The 23,728-nt window shown below is 54.8% G+C and overlaps 1 protein-coding gene across 5 annotated transcripts in view; it reads left to right on the forward strand.

Annotated features, from left to right (window-relative positions):
- Window positions 1-23,728, forward strand: part of CYP4F22 (cytochrome P450 family 4 subfamily F member 22) — a 49,894-nt gene that overhangs the window by 16,249 nt on the left and 9,917 nt on the right. The window contains exons 1-7 of one of the 5 annotated variants that reach the window (XM_070519285.1): window positions 3,904-3,938; window positions 6,404-6,581; window positions 13,484-13,706; window positions 16,734-16,878; window positions 21,577-21,630; window positions 21,750-21,877; window positions 22,074-22,195. In XM_070519285.1, coding sequence (XP_070375386.1) covers window positions 13,485-13,706; window positions 16,734-16,878; window positions 21,577-21,630; window positions 21,750-21,877; window positions 22,074-22,195 — 671 coding nt within the window. In that variant the 5' untranslated portion in view covers window positions 3,904-3,938; window positions 6,404-6,581; window position 13,484. Of the gene's footprint in view, window positions 1-3,793; window positions 4,013-6,403; window positions 6,582-13,483; window positions 13,707-16,733; window positions 16,879-21,576; window positions 21,631-21,749; window positions 21,878-22,073; window positions 22,196-23,728 lie in introns of those variants that run through there. The other 4 variants (XM_070519286.1, XM_014853529.3, XM_070519287.1 and 1 more) reach the window with 4 other exon arrangements.

Here is a 23,728-nt window from a genome sequence, read left to right on the forward strand (position 1 = left end):
CTGAGAACCGCCGGGACTGCCCAGATCAAACCACAGACTCGAAGGGCCGGCGTCCAGCCACGCTCTGTGCCGGCCCAGGGCAGAGCCCTCCCTTCCGTTCTATCTCTGTGGGGATGCAGGCTCACAGCGGTCTTGGTCTTGTGACTTCTCTGAGGTCATACGGCCAGGGGTCCCACTCTCAGTGCCTCTTCATTCCCAGGCTCTTTGAGTCACTCCTTCTTGGTCCCATCTCTCTGAGGGCAGAGAAGCCAGGCGGATGCCCTCTCCTGGTCTCCCCCTCTCCCGCTTCCATCCTCTGCTCCCTGGAGACTGACAGTCAGCCAGGTACCAATGCGGACGTCTTCCACATCTTTGAAAAAATCCACATCCCTAAAAAAATAAATAAGCTCCAATGTGCTTTGAAATCAACCGACCACTAGGGGGCTCCTCCTCTGCTCAAGCACCATCCCAGCTCCCCACTGCCCTCCAGATCAACCCTCAGTCACTCCAGTTGGACTCGCCTTCAAAGCTCTTCACGTCTGCCCCTGCTCGCCTCCAGCCCCCTCGCCTCCCACACCAAAGCCAGGGAAAGCCACCTGCCCAACCGCACACTCCGGTTTCTCTGTGTCGCAGCCCCACCCCCTCCCCGGCACCTGTTGAAATCTGACCTGTCCTTGAAGTCCAGGCTCAGGTGTCACGTCCCTCGCAGTCTCTTCCCTGGCCTCCCTCTGCCTCCTCCGAGGAGCAAGACTTCAATTATTTGTATCGCCTCTTCTTCACCTCGGAACACCGCCTCCTGCCACCCTCGCCGAAGGCCCCTCACGAGCGAGAGGACATTACTGAAATGAAGAGGGACGAAGAGATCGTCCAAGTTCACCCCCTGCTGGGGCACGCAGGCATCCTACGCTTGTTTTAAAACTCCCTCCCTCAAGTTTGGAATCCTCTGCTTCTTGTTTTCTGGAATTTGGGAAAGACTGGTGCCCTCATATTTCCAAAACTCAAATTCAGACATCTTCAGTCCCCTCCTCCATCGTTGTCTTAATGCACACGGATGGCTTCCGACTCTGAAATTTCAGCCGTTTCTGCCGCTGTTTTTACCCCATCTACATATTACCTTCCTATTACTTGACAGTTTTCTTCCAGTGATCTTCCTTTTAAACCTTATTTATTTAAAAGCAAAATTAATATCCCTATTACTAAACCCATGAGACTGTGGATTTGACATACAGGCTGAGTGTATTTTTTTCTTCTACATGTCGAAGCAAATCTCTCATTTAACATAAATAAATAAAACAGAAAATGAGTGGAACAGTGCCCCTCCCTGTGCCATCTAAGATTGCCAGGCTTAACTGATAAAGATGCTCATATCAGACCTTGGGAACCAGCCCGAGTATTTTCTGTGGGGTTCAGACTTGTGAAAATTCATTCACTCATTCAACATTTATTCTCTTTTTCCCCCCAGGTATAATTTATTGAGGTATGATTTGCAAATAAAAATAGCATCTATTCAAGGCATACGACATGATTCACCATTTACTCTTGTTACTCAGGTTTCAGCAGGGGACCTGACCCCCAGCCTCAAGTCATAGCACCCCCTCCACCCCATTGTGAAGCCCTGTGTTTCCACTCTTGCAGGGTGGAATTTCTGTTTCTGTCTCCCTGCCTCGAGCCTCAGCCCCATGAGGACAGGGATTTGCTCTTGTTTTCATTCCCTGCCATAGTCCCAGCGTCTGGAATCATGGTTGGAGCACAGCAGGTGCGTCACCACTGCACAGATTTATTCTGAGCTGAGCACTGCCCAGCCCTGCACCGGCTGATCCTGGGGTCCCTCCCTCAAGGAGACCCCAGGCCCAGGGCGAGACAGAAGCAGGTGAAAGCAAGACTACCTGACTGAAGACTGCACGTGGACTGGGCTGGGAGGCCATCACTTTCTACGAACCAGGGCATGCAGCGGAGTGTGGAGTCAGCAACAGGATTTGCTGGGGAGCAAGAAGGCTGGAAGCATGGCATGCGAGGTTAATTGCAGCAGTCAGCACTTACCTAGCACGTGCTGTGCATCAAACACAAAGGGCTCCCTGCACCTTGAAGCAGCGTCTCTCAGCCTTGGCATTGCTGACATCTGGGGCTGGATCCTTCTCTGTTGTGAAAATGTAGGGTGCTTAACAGCATCCTTGGCCTCTACCCACTAGATTCTGGGAGCACCCCAGCCCCCAGGGGGGATGGCCAAACATGTCTCCAGACATTGCCAGACGTCCCCTGGGGCAGAAGCGACTTGGGGGAGAAGCACCGGCTGCCCTAAAGCAACAACCTCAACCTTCTGAGCACGTGATGCAGCCCTTTGACTCCTCTGCCTCCAGAGACCACGCTCTAACCACTGTGCTACATGGCTTTGCATTTAGCCTTTGTCCCAGGCTCTGTCCTCTGGGATTTTAGCCCTGCTCTGGGCCTGCTCCACCTCTTGGTCCCTCCACCAAGCTCACCAGCCCTGAGATTAGACCTCTAGCCTGGTTGGCCCCCAGAGCCGGGACTGCCTCACCTGCCAGGCACTGAGTCTGTAACTGCATCCAGAATTTATTTATTTATTTTTACTTTTTGAGGAAGACTGGCCCTGAGCTAACATCTGTGACCAACTTCCTGTACTTTATGTGGGATGCTACCACAGCGTGGCTTGATAAGGGATCTGGACCGGCGAACCCTGGGCCACTGAAGCAGAGTGTGCGAACTTAACTGCTACGCCACCAAACCGGCCCCCAGAGTTTATTTTTGATAAATCAAAGGCTTTGGAATGGCCATCCTGGGGAAAATCTGAACTTACTTTCTTTCCTCAGCTTCTTTCTGGTTTACTGTAGCTTTCACTTCGGAGCTCATGGAGAGGAAGCATGGTCTTCTCGCAGCTTCAGGCTTCTCAGTGTCTGACCTGTCCCTGCCTGAACCCAGACAGTCACGTCTCTCCTCCAGCCTGCAGCCCGTGCCTCGGTTTCCCCAGATGGGCCTGCAATAATGCCTGGAACCTTTGTTCTTTCTAGTCTCTGGTGCTTCCCCCCCCTCCCTCCTTTGACAGGTGTTTCTGGATATCTGGTATGCACAAGGCCATCTGCTCCACCCTGGGGAGATGGTAGGGGGCTGGAGGTCAGCTGTGAGCTCTCCCATCTGTCTGCCCACTTGCCCAGGTCAACTGCCCACCCAGCCAGAGAATGGTATCTCTGTGACGTCCAGGGGCGGAGCTGACCCCATCTGACACATCTGGCACAAATGGGCTGGCCAAAGACAATATCCCAGCAAGAGGGTCAGGGTGGCTGGCAGTGCGGAGGCAGGAGGGAAGAGCAGAAACAGAGGCTGGCGCTGCTTGTTGAGGCTGGAGGTCTTCCTGGAGGGAGAGGCTGCTGCTGGCTGCAGAGCCTCAGGGTCCAGAGGGAGCAGAAGGGCTGGCTCCCAAGAGCTGGTGGAGTCTGAGGATTCCTGGGGTCCCAGAGGAGGCTCCTGGGAGGCCCGTGGGGCTCCAGGGGTGCTGGCTTAGGGATCTCTGTCTCAGCTTGGGGGCAGGTGGGGGCCATGAGGGGTGCTGGTGTGGGAGGAGTGTCTTAGAAAGTGGCCCAGAGGGGGATCTGGGCCCGAATTGGAGCCAGGCAAGGGCAGGGGGACAGGGAGCCTGAGCTGTCTTTCTCTGTGTCTTGCTCTCCATCTCTCCAGATGTCATTGTCTCCAACTCAGCCTCTGTGTCTTTCCCCTTCCGTCTGTCTCCATGCCTCCGCTTCTCAGTCTCACGTTCGCTCCATCTCTGGGGGCCGCGCCCCGGTCCCCGCCCAGAGGTTGGCGAGGCCGGGGGCGGGCCGGGGGCGGGCCTCGTGGCGCGGCCGGCCGGGCGGGGTTAAAGGGCCGGGTCTCCAGACGGCGCGGTCAGAGCCGAGGTTGCGGCGCGGGCGGATCCGGATCGAAGGCCCAAGGCTGAGACCCGCTGGGTGAGTGCGCGCCGGCGGCTGCAACCTGAGCGCGGCCGCAGCCCCACGCGGGAGCCCGAGGCGCGCCGGCCCAGGTGCGGGCGGCGCGGGGGCGAGGGTCCGGGGGTTCCCAAGACCCAGGACGGGCCCGCGTGTCCTGGACGCTCGGGTTGGGGGGATGTGGCTGTGTCACCGACGGTCGCTGCTGCAGTCAGCGCGGTTTTTTTATGTGCGCACCTCGAAGTCCTGGGTATATCCTTCTCTCTGGGTGTCGGTGGTGGGGAGGGGCTTCAAAAAGACTCCCCTCCCCATCAGGACATCTCAGACGGACCCAAGCCCCGTGACGCCGCCTTAAGGCTGATTAGGGTCCTTGGGACTTCACCACTCCTCATTGTCTTAAAGCGGAGGCTGTGCGTCCCACCGGTGGACTATACGCTTCTGGTCCTGCTGCCTGCACGATGCTCCTACTCATTGCGGCAGGCACAGAGCCTCCAGGTGCCCCTCTCTGAAAAGGGCATGCCCTGCTGGGCCCCTGGAGTGGAGGGTCAGGTCCTGCAGTTTGTCCCAGCCGATGTTTGTTGGATACTGGATGCTCCCTGGTGTCCCAGGGGTCTGGCCCAGGCCCCTTGGACCAGGGGGTGGCTGTCCAGCCTGGGCCATGCAAAGTGACTGAGGCCCACCAGCTGGGGAGGCTCAGCGTGGAGGTGGGAGGGACACAGTGGGGAAGCTGGGATTTGAACAAACCAGCCTCATCTGACTTTAAAATCCTGGGCACTTGCTGATGGCCCCGGCCTCTCGGTACAGCCCAGCTTGGGTTTCTGAGTGGTAACATTAGCTCTGGGCTGGTGTCCGGCCGTGACCTGAGCTGATGTCTGCAGAGGGGCTTGGGTGACTTGGGAGACATTCAGAGAATGGGAGCCCATTTCTGCCCCCCGGCAAGCCTTGGGCCAGATTCTTCCAATCCCAGATGGCCAGGTAACAATCATGAATATGATGGTGACATCAACAAAATGAGAGGTACCTTTGACCAAGGGCTAACTGTGTGCCAAGCACCGAGCTGAACACATGAAAACACTGCATTGTCATCCAGATCTGTGACATGGGTAATATGGTTCCTGTCTCACCAATGGAGAAATTGAGGCTCACTGAGGTGCAGACATTCACCTGAGGTCGCACAGCTAAGAGGCAGAGCTTTACAGAAGCCTTTCCAAGGCTTGTGTCCAAGCGTGGCCATATTAGGTTGGAATGCTAGGCAGAGACAATTGCAGCCCTGGAATCGTCTAGATTGCTGGTGGTTTTTAAACTTCTTTTTCTGCCAGGATCTCCTTTGGGCCAAGAAGGCTGTGGGCAAAAGCCCACATACAATATGCTCAAGCTGCAGTGAGAGACCCCCCGGCCCCCATTACCGCCACAGTTTGCCCATGTAGCCCTGCTCTCAGAACTGCCCCTGAGCGCTTTCTCAGAACCACAGAAGTTTGGGGTGAGCCCTCGCTCAACTGGCCTGGCACTTTAGGAGAATGAGAGTATTGGGTGGGGCAGCCCGGTGGCATAGAGGGAGAAAGGGGTGCCATGAGCCAGGATGGGGGCGGCTGTCTTGTCTACAGAGGGAGCAGGGAGCAGGGTTGGGATGTGGGTGACGGGGCCAGTGTCAGGTGCGTGGCTGTCAGGCCACTGGTGGCCTCCGTGCCTGTAGTTCAAGGAGAGGCAGATATGTGGTTTCCGGCAGGCTGGATCCCTGTCTTGCCTTCCTTCTCAGGAGCCCGCACACCTTGCATGACTGGCAGCCGGGCTAACCTGACAAACCAGCGCTCCATGGGTGTGGGCCACCAAGCCAGTGGCTGGCACCGCCCTCTCCAGATAGCGGGGGCAGGGCCGCCTCTGCAGGGCAGGGCTGCTGGGGGCTGTGCCTGGCATCTGGGATGAGCGTGGGGACTGGTGCAGAGGAGTGGGTGTGCCAACCTCCCACAGCATCCTGAGAGTGTCAGCTTTGAATTTCTCTCGCTCTAAAAAAGTCGTAATGATAGAAATAGGAATAAAGGCTAAAATTTAGTGTGTTACCTGCCAAGCCTCATCTCCCTGAAGTCTCGCAAACAGCCTTAAGAGGTGAGTCCTGCTATTGTTAACCCATTTTGCAGATTGGCAAATGGAAGCTGGAGGTGGGGCCTGGACTCACTTGGGGAGCCACAGAGCTGTGATTTGAATCCAGGCTTGTCTGAGTCAAAAACACATGTTTTAAAGGATGGTGCAATCCCCAAATAACTCTTCATTAAAAACATTTTTTTTTAAATTGAAGTGTCATACACATATAGGAAAGTACACATTCCAGAACTGGACAGTTCAGGAGTTTTCACGAATTGAACCCACACATGTCACCAGATCAAGAAAGGGAACAACTGCCTGCACCCCAGAACACGCCCCCCCCATTGAAGCATCTTAATTCATTTTTTTATTAATGTCCACTAATTAATTTTTTTTCTTTGAGGAAGACTGGCCCAGAGCTAACATCTGTGTCCATCCTCCTCTGCTTTATATGTGGGACGCCTGCCACAGCATGGCTTCACAAGCAGTGCGTAGGTCTGCACCTGGGATCTGAACCAGTGAACCCCGGGCAGCCGAAGCGGAACGTGCCAACTTAACCACTGCGCCACTGGGCCAGCCCCCCAAGTAATTAATTTTTAATAGACTTTATTTTTTGGAGCAGTTTTAGGTTTACAGAAAAATTGTGCAGAAAGTACAGAGTTCCAATACACCCCCTCAATTCCCCACCGTTTTCCCTGTTATTAATATCTTGCATTATTATTAGTGTGGTTCATTTGTTACAATATAGACACGTTATTATTAACTGAAGTCCATAGTTTACCTTGGGGTTCACTCTTTGCATTGTACAGTCGACTAATTAATTTTTAGAGTTAATTACAACATTTTTGAATGGGCAGCGTATGCTCATGGGATACAAAATCAGAAGGTCCCCAAGGATGGGGAGGGAGAGTTACATCTCCTTTCCACTCTTGCCCCCAGTTCTTCTAGGCCCCTCCCAGAGGCAGCCTCCAGGATAAATTTCTCATGAGGTCTCAAAGCATTTTTTTTCCAATTTTTTAATTGAGGCGAAATAACTATTTTTCTTTTCCTGAGGAAGATTCACCTTGAGCTAACATCCATTGCTAATCCTCTTTTTTTTGCTTGAGGAAGACCAGCCCTGAGCTGCCATCTGTGCCAGTCCTCCTCTATTTTGTATGTGGGACGCCTCCACAGCATGGCTGATGAGTGGAGTAGGTCCATGCCCAGGATCCGAACCCGCAAACCCAGACCGCCAAAGTGGAGGATGCAGAACTTTAACCACTCAGCCACAGGGCCGGGCCCATAAAATAACTATTTTAAAGTGAACAATTCAGTGGCATCTAGTATGTTTACAATGTTTTGTAACCACCACCGCTGTCTAGTTCCAGAACATTCCCATCACCCCAAAAGGAAACCCTATACCCACGAGCCGTCACTCCCCATCCCCCCCATCCCCCTCCCCCAGCCCTGGCACCCACTAATCTGCTGTCTGTCTCTGGATTTGCCCGTTCTGGACTTTTCATATAAATGGGGTTGTGCACTGCGTGGCCTTCTGTGTCTTCCTTCTTTCACTCAGTATATTTTCAAGGTTCATCCATATTGTATCAGAACTTCCTTCCTTTTCTTGGCTGAATAGTATTCCATTGTATGGATATACCACTTTGTATTTACCCACTCATTAGTGGATGGACATTTGGGTTGTTTCCATCTTTTGGCAATTGTGAACAGTGCTGCTATGAATGTGTGTACACAAGCATCTGTTTGGTTCCCTGGTTTCCACTCTTTGAGGTCTACATGTAGGAGGGGAATTGCCGCTCACGTGGTCGTTCTCTATTTACCTTTTTGAGGAACTGCCAGACTGCTTCCCATGGATCTGCACCACCTCACGGCTTTTTGTAGCACCTTCTTTGGGGGGGGTTGGACAGAAGTGCTCTTGTTGGGGCAGGAGAAGCCCAGCTGCAGAAGCAGAGGATGCCTCGTGCACGTTTCCAGAGCTCCCCCAGCAGCCCCGAAGGGCCTCTTGCTATTATTCCTGTTTTGTAGATGAGGCCCGCGGCTCCTGGGGTGAGGCCCAGGTGGGGGCCCAGAGCACGTGCTCTTTCTGCTGGAGCAGAGCCAGGCGTCCGTCATGGGGAAGGCGGCAGCGTGCGGTGGCAGAGTGGGGCAGTGAGGTGAGCCCAGTGCTTCAGAACTCCCCTCCCCGCCCTCACCCCCGCCCCCCGTGTACCCACCCGCTTAGGGCAGGGACCCCTTTTCTGGGGCTCGCTCCGGTTCCTTCCCATTTCAGTCCTTCGGGAAGACATTTCCTTTGCGGGATATCAGCTGGGCTTTCCCTGGGTGGGGTGGGGCTCTCACTGCGACTCCGCTGGGAAGTCCCCCAGCCCCTCCGAGGGCTGCTGGAAAGATGAAAGGAATGATTGTGAAAGCCACTGCATACAGCAGGTGCTCAACAATTCTCCTGAGAGCCAGGGAAGGGAGGTGGCTGATTGTGGTGAAAGCAGACTGTCGAGGCAGAGCTGGGACTGGAGGATGAGGGGGAGCCGGCACGGGCAGAGCTGGGGGAAAGGCATGCTGAACAGAGAGAACAGCATGTGCAAAGGCTCTGAGGTGGGAATGAACTTGGCCTGTGGCCGGAGTTGAGTGAGTGAGGAGGAGAGAGTGGGGGACAGGATTGGAGGGGTCAGCAGGGACCAGGCCACACAGGCCATTGTGGTCCATGGAAAGGAATCTGAATTGTGTTCAGAGTGTAATGGGAGCCACAGGAGGATTTTGAGCAGGGGAAGGTCATGATCTGATTTAATTTTTGGAAGACTCCTCTGGCAGCAGAATGGAGGCATTCTGGAGAAGGCCTTGCTGGGGGCAGAGGATGGGGCTGGGGAGACCAACAGGAGGAGGCTCCCACTGTGGTGACCTGACATGGGTTGGATGATAGGGATGGAGAGAAATGGATGAATGTGAAAGATGTTTAGGATAGATGGCCGTCAGGACCTGGCAACAGACTGGACCTGAGAGAAAGAGGGAGGAAGCATGTGAGGTGCATCTGAGGTCTGGGGTCTGCCCCTGGGGGATATCCAGGATGTGGCTGGACCTGTTGGGTCCAGACATGGGAGGCTGCTGAGCAAGGGTCCTGGAAGCCGTGGGATGGGGTGAGATCCCCAGGAAGTGAATCCAGAGGGAGAGGAGGGGAGTACCCAGGACTGAGCTCTAAGGAACCCCAACAGTTACAAACTGGGTGAAGAAAGAGGGGTCCGAAACAGACCGAGAAGGGGATCCTCGAGGCTGAAGTGGAGGATAGGCAGTGCTCACCTCCTGAAAGGCTTTGGATGCCAGGCTGAGGGCAGTGGGGAGCCCTGGAAGGTGTTAGAGCAGGGGAGTGACAGACCTTCAGAAAGGTGACTGTGGTGGCTGGATGGGAGCCAGGATTAGAGGTGACCCATGTGGCCCCCGCTGGCTGAATATGTTACTTTCCCCCTGGGAGTCTTGGGCCTGCCACGATGTGACTCCTCGCAGGCCACAGGCAGGAAGGGTCACACCAGGGTGGAGCCAGAGATCATCTTTTACTGCCACCCCCAGATTCAGATGGGGAAACTGAGGCCCAGGCCACACAGCCTCAGTGGAGGAGTAAGGATTCGAAGCCAGTGCTTATGGACTGTTTGTGTGTGTGAGTGTGTGTGGGGTTCTTCACTTCATTTAGGCCTCCTGGGCCACTCCATTTAGAAGAACTGCTCTCCATCCTCTCTCTCTGGATATTAGTGTCCTGTGGCTGCCGGAGCAAATTACCATGAACTGGGCGGCTTGAAACAGCTCAAACTTGTTCTCTCCCAGTTCTGGAGGCCAGAAGTCTGAACCCAGGTGTTGATGGGGCTGCGCTCCCTCCGTGGCTCTAGGAGAGGACCCTCCCTGCCTCTTCCAGCTTCTGGGGGCTCCAGGCATCCCTGGCTTGTGGCTACATTCCTCCAATCTCTGCCTTCGTCTTCACGTGGCCTTCTTCCCTCTGTGTGTCAAATCTCCCTCGACCTCTCTCTTATAAGGACTCTTGTGACTCCAGTTTGGACCCCCCGGATATCCAGGATAATGTTTCCATCTCTACATCCTTAACTTAATCCCACCTGCAAAGACTGTGCCATACAAGGTCACATCCCCAGGGGCCAGCGATTAGGACGTGGTGTCACTGAGAGGGCAATATTCAGTGCCCCCCTGCCCTGCTTTACCTCTCTCATGACACGTAAGCTTTACGTGGTGTTCTAGCATGTCTGCTGGTGGTCACCTCCCCTAAACACCAGGGCCATGTCTGTCCTGCTCATCGTTACATCCTCATGCCCAGAACAGCATCACACGCATAGCAGGGGCTCAAAACCGATTTGCAGCCTGAATGCTGGAGAAATGCACGAATGCTTGGTGAGAGTCCTGGCAGGTGGCAGCATTTAGATGACAGCCACGGTTCTTTCTGGTAATCACTGGTGGGCTTCCTGGGCATTGCTGGGAAGAATTATTACCCACTGTTAAATTGGTGAAGAAATGAGTACCCATAGCGACTTCCTGTGGAGTGTGTCACCTGCAGCTGCCTGTGGGGGAGGCAGCCCAGAGGCACACCAGAGCCCTGGCCCCGAGCATTTTCCTGGGACTTGTGACGTGGAGCTCTCCATGCTTCGTTGTGGGAGGGTCCTTCCTCCCCACCCCCACCCCTACTCAGGCCTTCCAGAGGGCATATCGCCTACATCACGTAGTCTGTATATTTAAAAAGATTTTTTTTTCCTGAGGAAGATTTGCCCTGAGCTAACATCTGTGCCAGTCTTCCTCTATTTTGTATGTGAGCTGCTGCCACAGCATGGCCTCTGATGAGTGGTGTAGGTCCACGCCCAGGAACTGATCCTGGGCCACCGAAACGGAGCGGTCCGAACTTAACCACTAGGCCACTGGGGCTGGCCCTAAAAAGATTTTTAATTGTGCTAAAATATTCATATTATAGAATTTGTCATCTTAACTATTTTCAGCGTACAGTTCAGTGGCATTAAGTATATCCACACTGTTGTGCAACCATCACTGCCATCCATCTCCAGAACTTTTTCCATCTTCCCCAGCTGAACCTGTCCCCAGTCAACAAAACCCCCCCCTCCCCCAGTCGTTGGCATCCACCTTTCTCCTTTCCGTCTCTATGAATCTGACTCTTCCAGGTACTTCATATAAGCGGAATCACACAGTATTTGTCCCTTTTATGACTGGTTTCTTTCACTTAGCATAATGTCCTCAAGGTTCATCCACATTGTAGCATGGGTCAGAATTTCCTTCCTTTTTAAGGCTGAATAATATTCTACTGTGTGGATGGACCACATTGTGTTTATTTCTTCATCCATCCATGGACACCTGGGTTGCTTCCACCTTTTTTGGCCACTGTGACCAAGGCTGCTATGAGCACGAGTGTGCAGATGTCTGTTAGAGTCCCTGCTTTCAGTTATTTTGGGTAAATGCCCAGAAGTGGGACCACTGGGACGTGTGGTGATTCCGTGTTCGTTTTTGTTGAGGTACAACCATGCTGCTTTCCACCACACAGCTGCACCACTTTGCATTCCCACCCGCTATGCCTGAGAGTTTCGATGTTTCCCATCCTTACCTACACTTCTTGTCTCTCTCTTTTTTGATAGTAGCCCTCCTACTGAGTGGTCATGTCAACTGCCTTGTAAGTCAGACCATCCCAATGGGGCTTTCCCAATTTGCTGACGGCCCATCCAGCTGTTCTCCCGGGGTGTGGTCGCCAATAGAAACTTGGCCCCTTCTGCACAGATGATGTGGTTGGGCATGGGCTGGGGGAGGAGCCTTAGTGGGGGTGGGGCGGGTGGGGATGGCGGACTCAGGTGAGGGTCTGGAGTGCCAGTTCTTTTTGCCATATTACTCAAGGAGGCAGGGACACAGAAGGAATTCTTGGCTGATAGGGCTGAGTGGGAGGAGAGATGAGGGCAGGACCCAGCCATGTTCAGGAATCTCCTTAGTGTCATCTGAGATCCATGGGCCACCAAAGTAAGGGTGACTGAGGTTGGCCTTTGGTGGGGTCAGGGGGTCTCAGCCAGCTCCCGACTCCCTTGAGTTGGGGGACTGGGCTTGAGTTGTCTGGAAGGCGGAGGCAACGATAGGACACCTGCAAGGACTGCTCTAAGAGTCCATGTGGTGGGGTGCGGCGCTCTGGACCGCTCCCTGTGTTGCTAGTGTGTTACTGTCCCCTGCCCACTTCGTTTTGGTGTTTTGAGGAGCTGACCCTAGGGCAAGGATTTGAGTGCAAGTAATTTATTTGGGAAGTGATCACAGAAAAGATCAGCAAGGAAGAAGGAAGTGAATGCAAAGGACTGAAAAGGGGCTGAAATGAATACACATACACACGTGTCCACAGCAGCACTGTTCACAGTCACCAGGAGGGAAGCGGCCCCACATCCATCAACAGAGGAAGGGTAAGCGGACTGTGATAGGTCCACACAAGGGCACGGTACTCAGCAGTACAAGGAACGAAGCCCTGACACACGGCACAAGGCGCATGAACCTCGCAAACCTGCTGCGGAGGGAGAGAAGCCACACACAAGAGCCCACATGGATCCCATCTGTAGGAAACGTCCAGAGCAGGCGGATCCACGGAGACAGAAGGCAGACTGGTGGTGGCCAGGGGTGGGAGAGAGGGACGGGGAGGGACTGCTCATGGGGATAGGGTCTCCTTTTGGGGTGATGGAGGTGTTCTGGAACAGATCAGGGTGATGGTTGTACAACACTGTGAATGTGCTAAACACCACTGAATTGTTCACTTTAAAATGGTGAATTTGGGGGCTGGCCTGGTGGCCGAGTGGTTAAGTTTGCGTGCTCTGCTGCAGGCGGCCCAGGGTTTCGTTGATGTGAATCCTGGGCGCGGACATGGCACTGCTCATCAAACCACACTGAGGCAGCATCACGCATGCCACAACTAGAAGGACCCACAACGAAAAATATACAACTATGTACCTGGGGGGGGGGGTGGGCTTTGGGGAGAAAAAGGAAAAAAAAATCTTAAAAAAAAAGGTGAATTTTATGTCATCTGAATCTCAATTAAAAAGAAGAAAAGGGAAGTAAGACAGGGGAAAGGAGGCAGCTAGTAGAGACAGTTTCTACTGCGGGCAGCTGGACTTGATCCCCCTGGGGCCCCTGGGAGCACGGGAACCCACACCTCAGGGCCATGGCCCGCGCGGAGAGGGGCTGTGGACGCAGCGATGCCCATCAGTCCTCCGCGGAGGGCTGCCTGCGGGGAGGGAGCCGTCACGGTGTCCGGGCTGTCTGGCGGCGGTGCACGGGCGTGCGGCCGGCGGAGGCCAGCGCTGGACAGGGGGGCGGGGGGGGGTGGGGGGGGTGGGGGGGCGCGGTGGGGGGGCGAGAGGGTCTCCGCGGCGTCTGGGACTCGCGCGTGCCGAGCGCCTGCTGTGTGCCAGGCTCGCTGCGCTTGGCCCCACAGGGCCGGCGGGCAGCCCCCACCTGCACTGACCCCCGTGTGTCCCCAGGATGCTGCCCGTCGCGGAGCCGCTGCTGCGCCTGCTGGGCCTGGAGAGGACCGCCTTCTGCCTGGGCGCCGCGTCAGCGCTGCTGCTCTCGTTGCTCTTCGTCTTCTTCCGCCTGCTGCTGCGCTTCCTGAGGCTCTGCTGGCGCTTCCGCGTCACCTGCCGACGGCTGCGCTGCTTCCCGCAGCCGCCCCGGCGCAGCTGGCTGCTGGGCCACCTGGGCATGGTGTGTGCGGGGCAGCCGGGCGGACGGGGCTGGGCGGGCCCCGGGGGCTCAGGAAGGAGGGTGCACCTGCTGGCGCCCCTCGTCCCCTCAAGAATCTGGTTGGAGCCACGAGCAGACCCGTTTTACAGGGTAGGAGTGAGGCTGAGGCTCAGAGAGGACAGCAGTTTGCCCAAGGTCACACAGCTGGGGGGGCAGAGCCGCCTCTCAAGTTCTCTCTGATTCTAGGCTGTTGCTGGAGCAACAGGTACCAGGGCTTGTGGGTTCATCAGGGGCCGGATCGCAGGGCGGGCAGCAGGAGCGGTGCTCCTGTGGGGTGGTTGCTCCATCCCCGTCCCCAGGGTGGCTCCACACACTCTCATTTGCTTTAATGCTGTGGTCTCAGGTCAAGACTCCAACCCTTTTCTTGCATTTCATTTGTTATTTCACATATATGTGCCAAATATTATTTTGACGGTTTATAAATATTAACTTATTCGGTCCTCGTGACAATCCTGGGAGGTAGGTCCCACGACTATCCCCATTTTGTTCCCTAGAATACTGTAGCACAGAGAAGTTAAGCAGCTGGCCCTAGGTCACACAGCTCATGAGTGGCAGAGCCAGGGTGCAGACCCAGGCCATCTGGTCCCAGGACCCTGCTCTCAGCTCTCTGCCCTCTGCCGCCTCTGGTTTCTGATGAGAAAGGCTGGACCTTTCTTAAAGGGCTTCAGATGTCAGAAGAGAGAAATCCAGACTCCCAAAGTCACTGAGGCTCTTGGGGTCCTGGGTCCAGCCCAGTCTGCCTGCTGACTCGCCTGGTGCCCCTTCCGGGCCTAATGACTGAGGGGCCGTTTCCGAGCCCTTGCTGGCCCAGGCCACGTGCCGAGCGCGGAGGTGGGCTGTGGAGGCAGTTGGGGGCGGCAGTCCTCAGCGTGGCCTTGATGTCTGTCTCCACCATTCAGGCCTGTGTGACACTGAGCAAGCTGCTTCACTTCCCCGTGCCTCAGTTTCCGCATCTGCAGTGCGGGTTCCACAGTGGTTCCTAATAGCGTCATGGGATTGTCCTGACAGTCCCTGAAGTCAGGCCTGTGGCACGTGTGCCCCGAGCTGGGGCGCGGTGGTGGATGCCCGTGCGGCTCCTGGGTCCTGCAGAGACAGGAGGCATCGGGTGAGCCTCGATGCATTTTAGATGCCGCTTGGAGTGAGCATCTGGCCAAAGGAACCAGGAGACACGCTTCGCTCAATAGCCCAGAGAAATTTTAGGTAGTTTTGGGAATTAACTTCCTGGGACCAGTACTCACTGAGCTTTGCCTGTTTGTGCCTGAACCTCCTCCCTCCCCTCTGTCCTCCCACCACTGTTCAGGCCTCATCCTGTCCTGCTGGACCATGGTCCAGCCTCCTCCCTGGGCTCCTGCCTCCAGCCTCACTCCTCCAGTCCATCCCCCATCCCAGCCCCAGAAAGATTCTTGAATCCACCCATGTCCCTCCCCTGCTCATACACCCTCCATGGCTCCCCATTGCTGTCTGGAGAAAGTCCTAGCTACTCAGCTGGTATTTCAAGACCCCTTAGACTCTGGCCCCCCTCCCTCCTCCCCTGTCCCATCGTCCTCCTCTAGTCCCACGGAATGACTCCTGGCTCCTGCAACAAGGCTCCGACTCCCCAGCTCTGTGCCTTTGCCGAAACCATGCCCTCTGCCCAGAATATCCTTCTCTGCTAAGCAAACTTTTCTCGTTTTTCCTCACTCCAGGAAGCTCTCTGGCTTTGATGGCAGTCCTAGAGGTAGTGGCCAGGCCCTGGTGCCACGGGCAGTCAGCTGGGGCTGGTTCTAAAGCCCAGTCTTGACCCCGTGTGCTCAGCCCTTCTCTCAGAGCCATGCAGCCTGGGTGAGGCCGTGATCTCCCTTGGGTGTGGACAGGCTCAGGGCTGAGCTTGATTGAGAAAGAGACCTGGGAGCCAGAGAGAAATCATTCATTCATTCACTTATTTGACAATTGCTGGGCCCTACCACTGGCCAGGCATTGAATCAGGCCCCTTAGCATCTGAGCTCTCTCCTGATTCTCACAGCCTGTGAAATAGGGATGGATCTTCCCTATATTATGGGTTTGATCTTTGGGTCTCAGAGAGGTTAAGGGACTTGCCCAACGTCACACAGCTGCTGAGAGTGGATTTGAGCCTGAGTGCTTCTGCCTCACGTTGGTGAAGAGCCGCATCTTGGGGCTGGGTGGCCCTGTTCACATCCTGGCTTTGCCGCTGTGGCAGAGGGGGCTGGTCACCTGCCCACATCCTCTCAGCCCATTTCTGGGTGTGACGGCCTGACTCGCAGCTGCCAGCACCTGCGTTCTAGGGCTTTCTCTGGCAGCTGGCCCCCCCTCTGCCTGTGTGGACTGCCAGCTTGAGAGTGGGCGCCCCTGAGCGGCCCTGGGTCAGGACTGCGGGCCTGCGGGAGCTGGTGTCAGCACCCTCGCCCCTCCCCCGCGGGTGGGTGGACTGAGGTCCGTGTCCCAGTGGGGCTGAGCCTGGCTGCTCGCGGGGGTCACTGCCCTGACAGCTCGCTCTCTGCCGGCTACCTGCCTCCCCGTCTCACGTCCCCATCCCCTACTCACCCCCCAGTAGCTACTTGCCCTGGACCCCTTGTCTCCGGACCTGCTTCTGGGGGAGGCCGAGGCAGGACAGTGGCACCCCGTCTTGGCAGACGGGCCGCTTGACCTTGCGGAGCAGTTGGTGGAGGAGCCCCTGGAAGGGCTCTCGGGCGGGTGGGAGGCAGGAGGAGCGCCACGCAGGCACGCGCGCACGCGCACAGGAGCAGCACCGCCTGGGGTCTTCAGCGCGGGCTCCTTGGCCTCGTCACTTCGCGAACCCCCTCAGCCGCCCTCAGAGAGAGCTGGTCCTTCCCCACTCTTCAGACGAGTGAACGGAGGCTCAGTGGGGTGCAGCCAGCTGCCTACCACCCCACAGCCCTCCCCAGCTTGTGTTGAGGGGGGGAGGTGGTGGAGGGATGGGGAAGCGGGCCTGGGCATCTCCTCACTGTCTTTCCCTGCCACCCCTCGCAGTATCTCCCGAATGAGATGGGCCTCCAAGATGAGAAGAAGGTGCTGGACAACATGCACCATGTACTCCTGGTGTGGATTGGACCCATCCTGCCACTGTTGGTTCTGGTGCACCCTGACTACATTAAGCCCGTGGTGGGCGCCTCAGGTAGGCAGGTTGGGCCTCTGAGTGACGGGTAAACCCTCAACTCCCAGAGCCCACCTGGGCTTCTAGGCAGGTGGCCTATCCAGAGGAAGAACCATTTGAGTAGGGCTTTGAAGGATGAATAAGAGTTCACCAAATCTGAAATGGCAATACACAGATGGTGGGAAAAGCTTGGGAAAAGGTGTGACAATGTCTAAGAACCCAGGAACCTTGAGAGAATGTCCACCCACCTGGAAGTCAGAACCAAACATGTTCGGACAGGCAGTCATTGCCTAAGATTTTGTTAAGTGGTTGTTGCTCAATTCTAAGCCATAGCACTCCCATCATTTGGGTTCTGACACTCCCGCTGTGGCTATCCCAGCCTACAGCCCCTGTCTTCACCTGGGCTGACCCTGAGTGGCAGGGAGGGAAATGTTGAAGGATTGCTTCTCCTTTCTACAGTCTGTACCTATCCCAAGGTGTAGGACTCCCAAGGGCGCTTGGCAAGCTCTTGCTCAACCTTCAACACCCACCTCCAATGACCCCCTCCTCCAGGGAGCCTTCCTTGACCCCACAGACGGAACATAGCTCTCTCCTCTGGGCTTTCCCATTCTCAGTCCTAACCCTTTGGGGCTGCGTGTGTCTATGTTCAGCTCTATGTTCCTCATAAGTGGGGCTCTGGATCCTGGGCATGGCCTCGCCTGGAGCTGTTCACCTCCAGAGGCATTAGGGGACATTGAGGGCGGAGGTGGGAAATAAAGAGCTCCAGGAATGCAAGGATCTCTGGCCTCAGCTTGGCCTCTGCAGATACACGACTGGAGACCGCCTTCCAGGCTGCCACCCACGAGCGATGGCAGAGTAGGGGGCTGGCGTCCATGCTGTCCCCAGCTCGGCCCTACCCGTGCCTCTGTGTCCCCAACATTGCCTCTGTGGGGATGCTCATCGCCCCTGCACAAAGGGGGACACATCTATAGAGCCTGCGGGAAGTGCCCTGCAAGGAGTGGGCACAGGTCGTGGGAAGAGCCCTGGGCAGGACTCGGGGGGCTGGGCTCCAGTCCTGGGTTGAGCACGTGCTTGCCGTGTGACCCAGCATCTCACGCAGCCCCCCGGGGCTTCAGTCTCTGACCCGTAAGATGGAGTGATTGGGAGGACAGCAGTGTAGTGTGGGGAGCTGCTCTTCAGGGTTTCTTCTCTTCTGCCTTTTTAATATGTTTTTCTTTCTCTCCACCCCCCGCCCAGCATCAGTTTCCTGAGTAGCATCCTGCATGGTTGTGAGGCCCCAAGAAGCCAGGAGCAGAGTTCCCGGCAGGGCCTGGCACTCAGTACATGCTTAAGCCTCCTCCTTGACCCCCGCTCCCCGGGATGGTCTGGGGTCCACGGCCTCCCCCACTGGAGAAGCCGGATGGGGACCTCCAGGTTGGGGAGGGTGGAGCTGTGAGTCAGGAGAGGCAGCCTGGAGTCAGGCTCCCGGCCCAGGGTGCCCCTGCCCCTCCACGCCCGCCCCCGGGATTGGACAGGCCTGGCTCCATGTCTCGGATCCGTCCCCCACCGGGGCCTCCTCGGGGCCACGTCTGGCGGGGGGCTGCTCTGGGCCTGGACCCGCACAGCTGATGGGCCCTGAGGAACGCCAGGCTCCTCCTGGAACCTCTGTTTCCCCATCTTCCAATGGGCATTTGGGACGGAGAGCAGGAAGGGAGAAAGCAGGTGAATGTGCTTTTATAGAGGACAAGGCACGATATATAGGCTGTAATCATGGCTTGTTTCTATACATTCTTGTTTTTACTGAGGTGAAATTCATATAACGTATAATTTACCATTTTAAAGTGTACAGTTTTAAAGTATAAGGTATTGAGTGTGTTCACAATGTTGTGCAACTGTCGGCTCCCTCTAGTTCCAAAGTTTTTTCATCACCCCATAAAACACCCCATACCCGTTAGGTAATCACTTCCCATTCCCGCCTCTTCCCATATCCTGGTAAATATCAATCTGCTTCCTGTCTCTATGGCTTTGCCTATTCTGGACATTTCATATGAGAGGAATTACACTGTGAAGAACGTGGTCTTCCCGCTGGCTTCTCTCATTCAGCACGATGTTTTCGAGGTTCACTGCTGTTGTAGCGCGTGTCAGAGGTTCGTTCCCGTTTACGGCTGAGTACTATTCCAGTGTGTGGATATATGCATCTGCCACAATTGGTTTATCCCTTCAGCCATTGCTGAACGTTTGGGTTGTTCCCGCCTTTCAGCTGCCATGAGTCACGCTGCTGTGAGCATGCGTGTGCAAGTTCTGGCGAGGATGCACCTTCCTTTCTCTCGGGTGCCCTGTTGTAGACTTGCAGAGTCACCTGGTAATTCTATGTTTAACTTTTTAAGGAACCACGCAACTGTTTTCCATGGCAGCTATGCGTTCTTTTTTCACTAACAGGGGCCTGCTGTAAGCTGGGACCACGTAGCCATCTCATGACTTCTTGACACCAGTGACCAATAATTACAATCATAGTAATAAAAATAGCCAGCAGTTGGCTGGTTATTCATTTACATGCCCAGATGTTTACTGGGCACCCACTGTGTGCCGGGAGCACGTTAGCCCACTGAGCTGTTGTGGGGATGCCGTGAAGCAGGCAGGATTGTTCTGTGTCCCCTTTGGCAGGTGAGGGAGTGGAGGCACATGCCCAAGTTTACACAACCAGGTCGGGGTGGGGCTGGGATTTGAACCCAGATCTGCTGGCTCTGAGGCCAAGCTCTCAACCATGGTAAATGCAGCTCCCTGCTGGGCACTGTGTAGGGGCTTTTTTATATGACCACTTCCAGGGTAGATGTTCCCATCCCCTTTTTACTGGTGGGGAAACTGATGGGAGAGGCAGCCCAGACACAACCTCTCCTGACCTCCAGTGGTCAGGGATGGAGTGAAGGACGGACCTGATGATGAGAGAGCAGAAGTTCATCAGGAGGAGAGGGTTTGGAGAAGGCTTCCTGGAGGAGGTGTTAGTGAAGCTGCGTCTTGAAGGATGTGTAGGAGTTTGCCAGAAGAGGAGTCCCAGGTGGAGGGTCCTGCCAGGACAAAGGTGTAGATCTGTCAAAGTGCCAGGGCAATTCAGGTGACTTGGGTGTCTGGACTGAAGATGATGTGTGGAGAGAGACAGGAAATGAGACATGAGCTGAACGCAGAGCATCTGTGTGCAAAGTGAATGAGCCTGTGTTTTACCTTGGGGGTGACAGGGAGCCATGGGAAGTGTTTGAGCAGGCCAGCCACTGGACAGGTCTGTGTATGGGGAAGGCCCCTGGGGGCCTAGCCTGGGGTCCAGAGCCCAGAGAGGAGAGGGGTGGCTAGGCTCCACCTTCCTCTCCACTGCTGCCTCTTCCCGGGAGCCTGCCCTCACTCCAGCATCCCTTCCTCTGTACCTCCTTTCACACCTGGCACACCTTCCACATAGTGGCATGGCGTGCCTCTGCTTCTTTTTCCCACCACACCCAGAGCTCTGTCAGGCAGGGTGTGGAGCTGAGCCGTCGCTGGGTCCCCAGCATTGCCCAGCATGGGTTGGTCACAGAAGGGTGACAGAAGAGGTGTGTCGAGCGGGAGAATGAGTGGACAGATGACTGTGCGCACAATTGGCCAATTTGGGGGGAGTGTATGTGTAGGGGGCTGAGTCATATCACAGGTAAAAGTGACATCACTTGAGTTTCAGGTACTTCCTTCCTGGGTCCCTGCCCATTGCGTCCCAAATCTGTTCAGCACGTAGAAAGGGAATTCACTCACTCAGTCATCCATCCATCCATCCATCCATCCATGCATTTTTTCATTCATTCATCCTTTGATTGATTGGTTCATTCACTCATTCATTCAATAAAAGTTTATTTAGCACCAATATATCAGTGACTGACATAGCTTCTCCTCTCAAGGGGCTTGTAACTGGATGGATGCCCCGGAGTGACTGCTGAGGGAAGGGATAGCATCTGAACAGAGACTCGAAGGATGAGGCAAGAGGGTTTGAGGCAGGGAGGGCATCTGATGGAAAGACTCAGAGAAGAGAGAACGCAGCTCTTTCAGGGAGCTGGGAAAAGATGTGCACTGTTAGAATGTGGAGCATGCAGGAGGCGGAGGACAGAGCTGTTTTGAGAGAGGCCTCGACTGGGGTCGATCATTTAGGGCCTTGAAAATGGGCCAAGCTGCTGGTGCTTGAGGCCAGTGGGTGTGTGAGCAGGAAGAGACACGGTCAGATCTGGAATCAGATAAGATCCCTGTGGGACCGGCGTGAAGGAGACTGGAGAGGGCGAGGCTGGCGCCTGGGCGCACAGGATGGGTGATTCAGATGACCTGAGTTGGCAGAACAGAGGGAGGTGGACTCGGGGAAGACCCAGGTGGAGAAATCCATTCTTGGTGGGGGCACAGTCGGGGCAGAGGTGTGGAGGTGAGGGACAGCATGTGGCGTTTTTTGCTACACGTTGAAGGGTAATGTGGGGGAGGCATATGGGGCAAGATGGGGGTAGGGCCTTCAATGCTAGTGTGAGCTTGAACATTTTTACAGGGGCAATAGTGAGCCATGGTCGGTGTTTGAGCAGGGGAGGCTCATTTTCAGATCAGCTGTAAGGATCTTTCTGGGGAAGGTGAGGAGGATGGACTTGGGGGATGAGGTGAAAGGTCAGAGCCCAGAGAGGAGGTCCATAGAGGTCATACGCAGAGGTCAAGTGTCTGTTTGAGTCGTCATCGCCTCTTCTTTCTACACAGCTGCCATTGCCCCCAAGGATGACCTTTTCTATGGCTTCCTGAAACCTTGGCTGGGTGAGTGCAGGACTGAGTGGTCTGGGGCCGGGGCTTCAGGGGAGAGGGAGGAGGGCGTGGGTTTCTTGGAGTGTTTCACAGCAGGGAGAGAGGCCCTAACCTTAGTCTTTGGGGCCCAGGAGATGGGCTGCTGCTCAGCAAAGGGGACAAGTGGAGCCGGCACCGCCGCCTGCTGACCCCCGCCTTCCACTTTGACATCCTGAAGCCCTACATGAAGATCTTCAACCAGTGCACCAACACCATGCACGTGAGTCCCAAGTCTGCTTGGGAAGAGGGTCCCAGAGTGAGGCTGGTCCAGGCTCCAGCCCATGGGCATCATGTGACATCAGGAGGCCTCATGTCCCTACCCATGAAGGGGCTTGCGGTGAGCATGCAGCTAGGTTGCCGTCGGACGGCCTGAAGTCTGTGGCCTCCACGCCCATTCGCCACGTGTCTCCCTCCAGGCTAAGTGGCGGCGCCTGGCGAAGGGCTCCGTGGTCTCCCTGGACATGTTTGAGCACATCAGTCTCATGACTCTGGACAGTCTGCAGAAATGTGTCTTCAGCTACAACAGCAACTGCCAGGAGTGAGTGTGACCTCCCCGGGGAAGACAGAGCCAGCTGCTCTAGGGGCACGGCGGTGGGAGGAGAAAGGAGACTCTTAGGTGTTACGCAGCCCTGGGCTGCTGGCTATCTGCCACTGACAGGCTGTGTCTTTCCACGAAACTGACATCACCTCTCTGAGCCTGATTCCTTATCCAAAAAATGGACACCCTCATTCCATTCCCATAGTCATCGTGAGAGAATTAAATGAGATAATGTGAGTCAATGGCTTGGCACACAGTAGGTGCTCAGTAAATGCTAGTCTCACTCATTCCTCCATGAAGACTATGTGGTCTTTGGAAAGTGTCCTCCCCACTTCAGGAGCCTCAGTTTCTTTCTTTGAACCTCAGTTTCCCTGACTCTCTGAGAGATGCTTTAAGGCTAAAACGATGCAGCACGGCCCTGGAACACAGTAGAAGCTCAGTGAATATTGGTTGAATGAGTAAAATAACTATTGCCCTGGTTCATTCATTCATCAGATACTCATTGTGCACCTACCATGTGCCTGGCACTACTGGGAATATGGTGGTGAGCAACTAAGTCCCAATTCCTTGGAGCTTATAGTCTAAGTGGGGATAAAGGAATAAGGGACATAAAAAATGTCCAGTTTGTAGCACATGGTAGGTCCTCAACAACAAGCTGCTGACTTTGTTACTCAGGGCCCTGTAGGGGTGTGTTTCAGCTGAGTAAGGCAGAGGTGGCCTTTGTAATTAATTCATTAATTAATCCAAGATTTATTTACTGAGCATGTACTATGTACCAGTCTTGAACTAGGCACTGTGAATACAGTGGTCAACAAAACAGACAAGCCAGTGCTCTTCTGGATCTTACATGTTGGTGGGAAGAAAGACAGTAACCATGAACAAATAAATACACGAGAAGATGACAGACTGCGATGAGCGCAGGAAAGCACCACGCTTCAGGACCACGGACAGCTCCCGCAGCCCGGCCGGGTCTGAGCTTTTTGTGAACAGTGTGCTGAGATGTCAATCGCATACCATACAATTCACCCACTTAAAGTATATGATCCAATGGTTTCTAGCGTATTCACAGAGTTGTGCAACCATCACCATAATCAATTTTAGAATTTTTTTAAATTAAGGTTATGATAGTTAACAACCTTGTGAAATTACAGTTGTACATCATTATTAGTCATGTTGTAGGTACACCACTTCACCCCTAGTGCCCTCCCCCCACCCCCCTTTCCCCTGGTAACCACCGATCAGTTCTCTTTGTCCATATGTTAACTACCACCTATGAGTGGAGTCATACAGAATTCGTCTTTCTCTGTCTGGCTTATTTCACTCAACATAATATCCTCAAGGTCCATCCATGTTGTTGTGAATGGGACGATTTTGTCCTTTTTTATGGCTGAGTAGTATTCCATTGTATATATATACCATATCTTCTTTATCCAATCATCAGTTGCTGGGCACTTAGGTTGGTTCCATGACTTGACTATTGTGAATAATGCTGTGATGAACATAGGGGTGCATGGGACTTTTGGAATTGCTGAT

Source organism: Equus asinus, chromosome 10 (assembly GCF_041296235.1).
Source record: "Equus asinus isolate D_3611 breed Donkey chromosome 10, EquAss-T2T_v2, whole genome shotgun sequence".
NCBI classification, from domain to species: domain Eukaryota; kingdom Metazoa; phylum Chordata; class Mammalia; order Perissodactyla; family Equidae; genus Equus; species Equus asinus.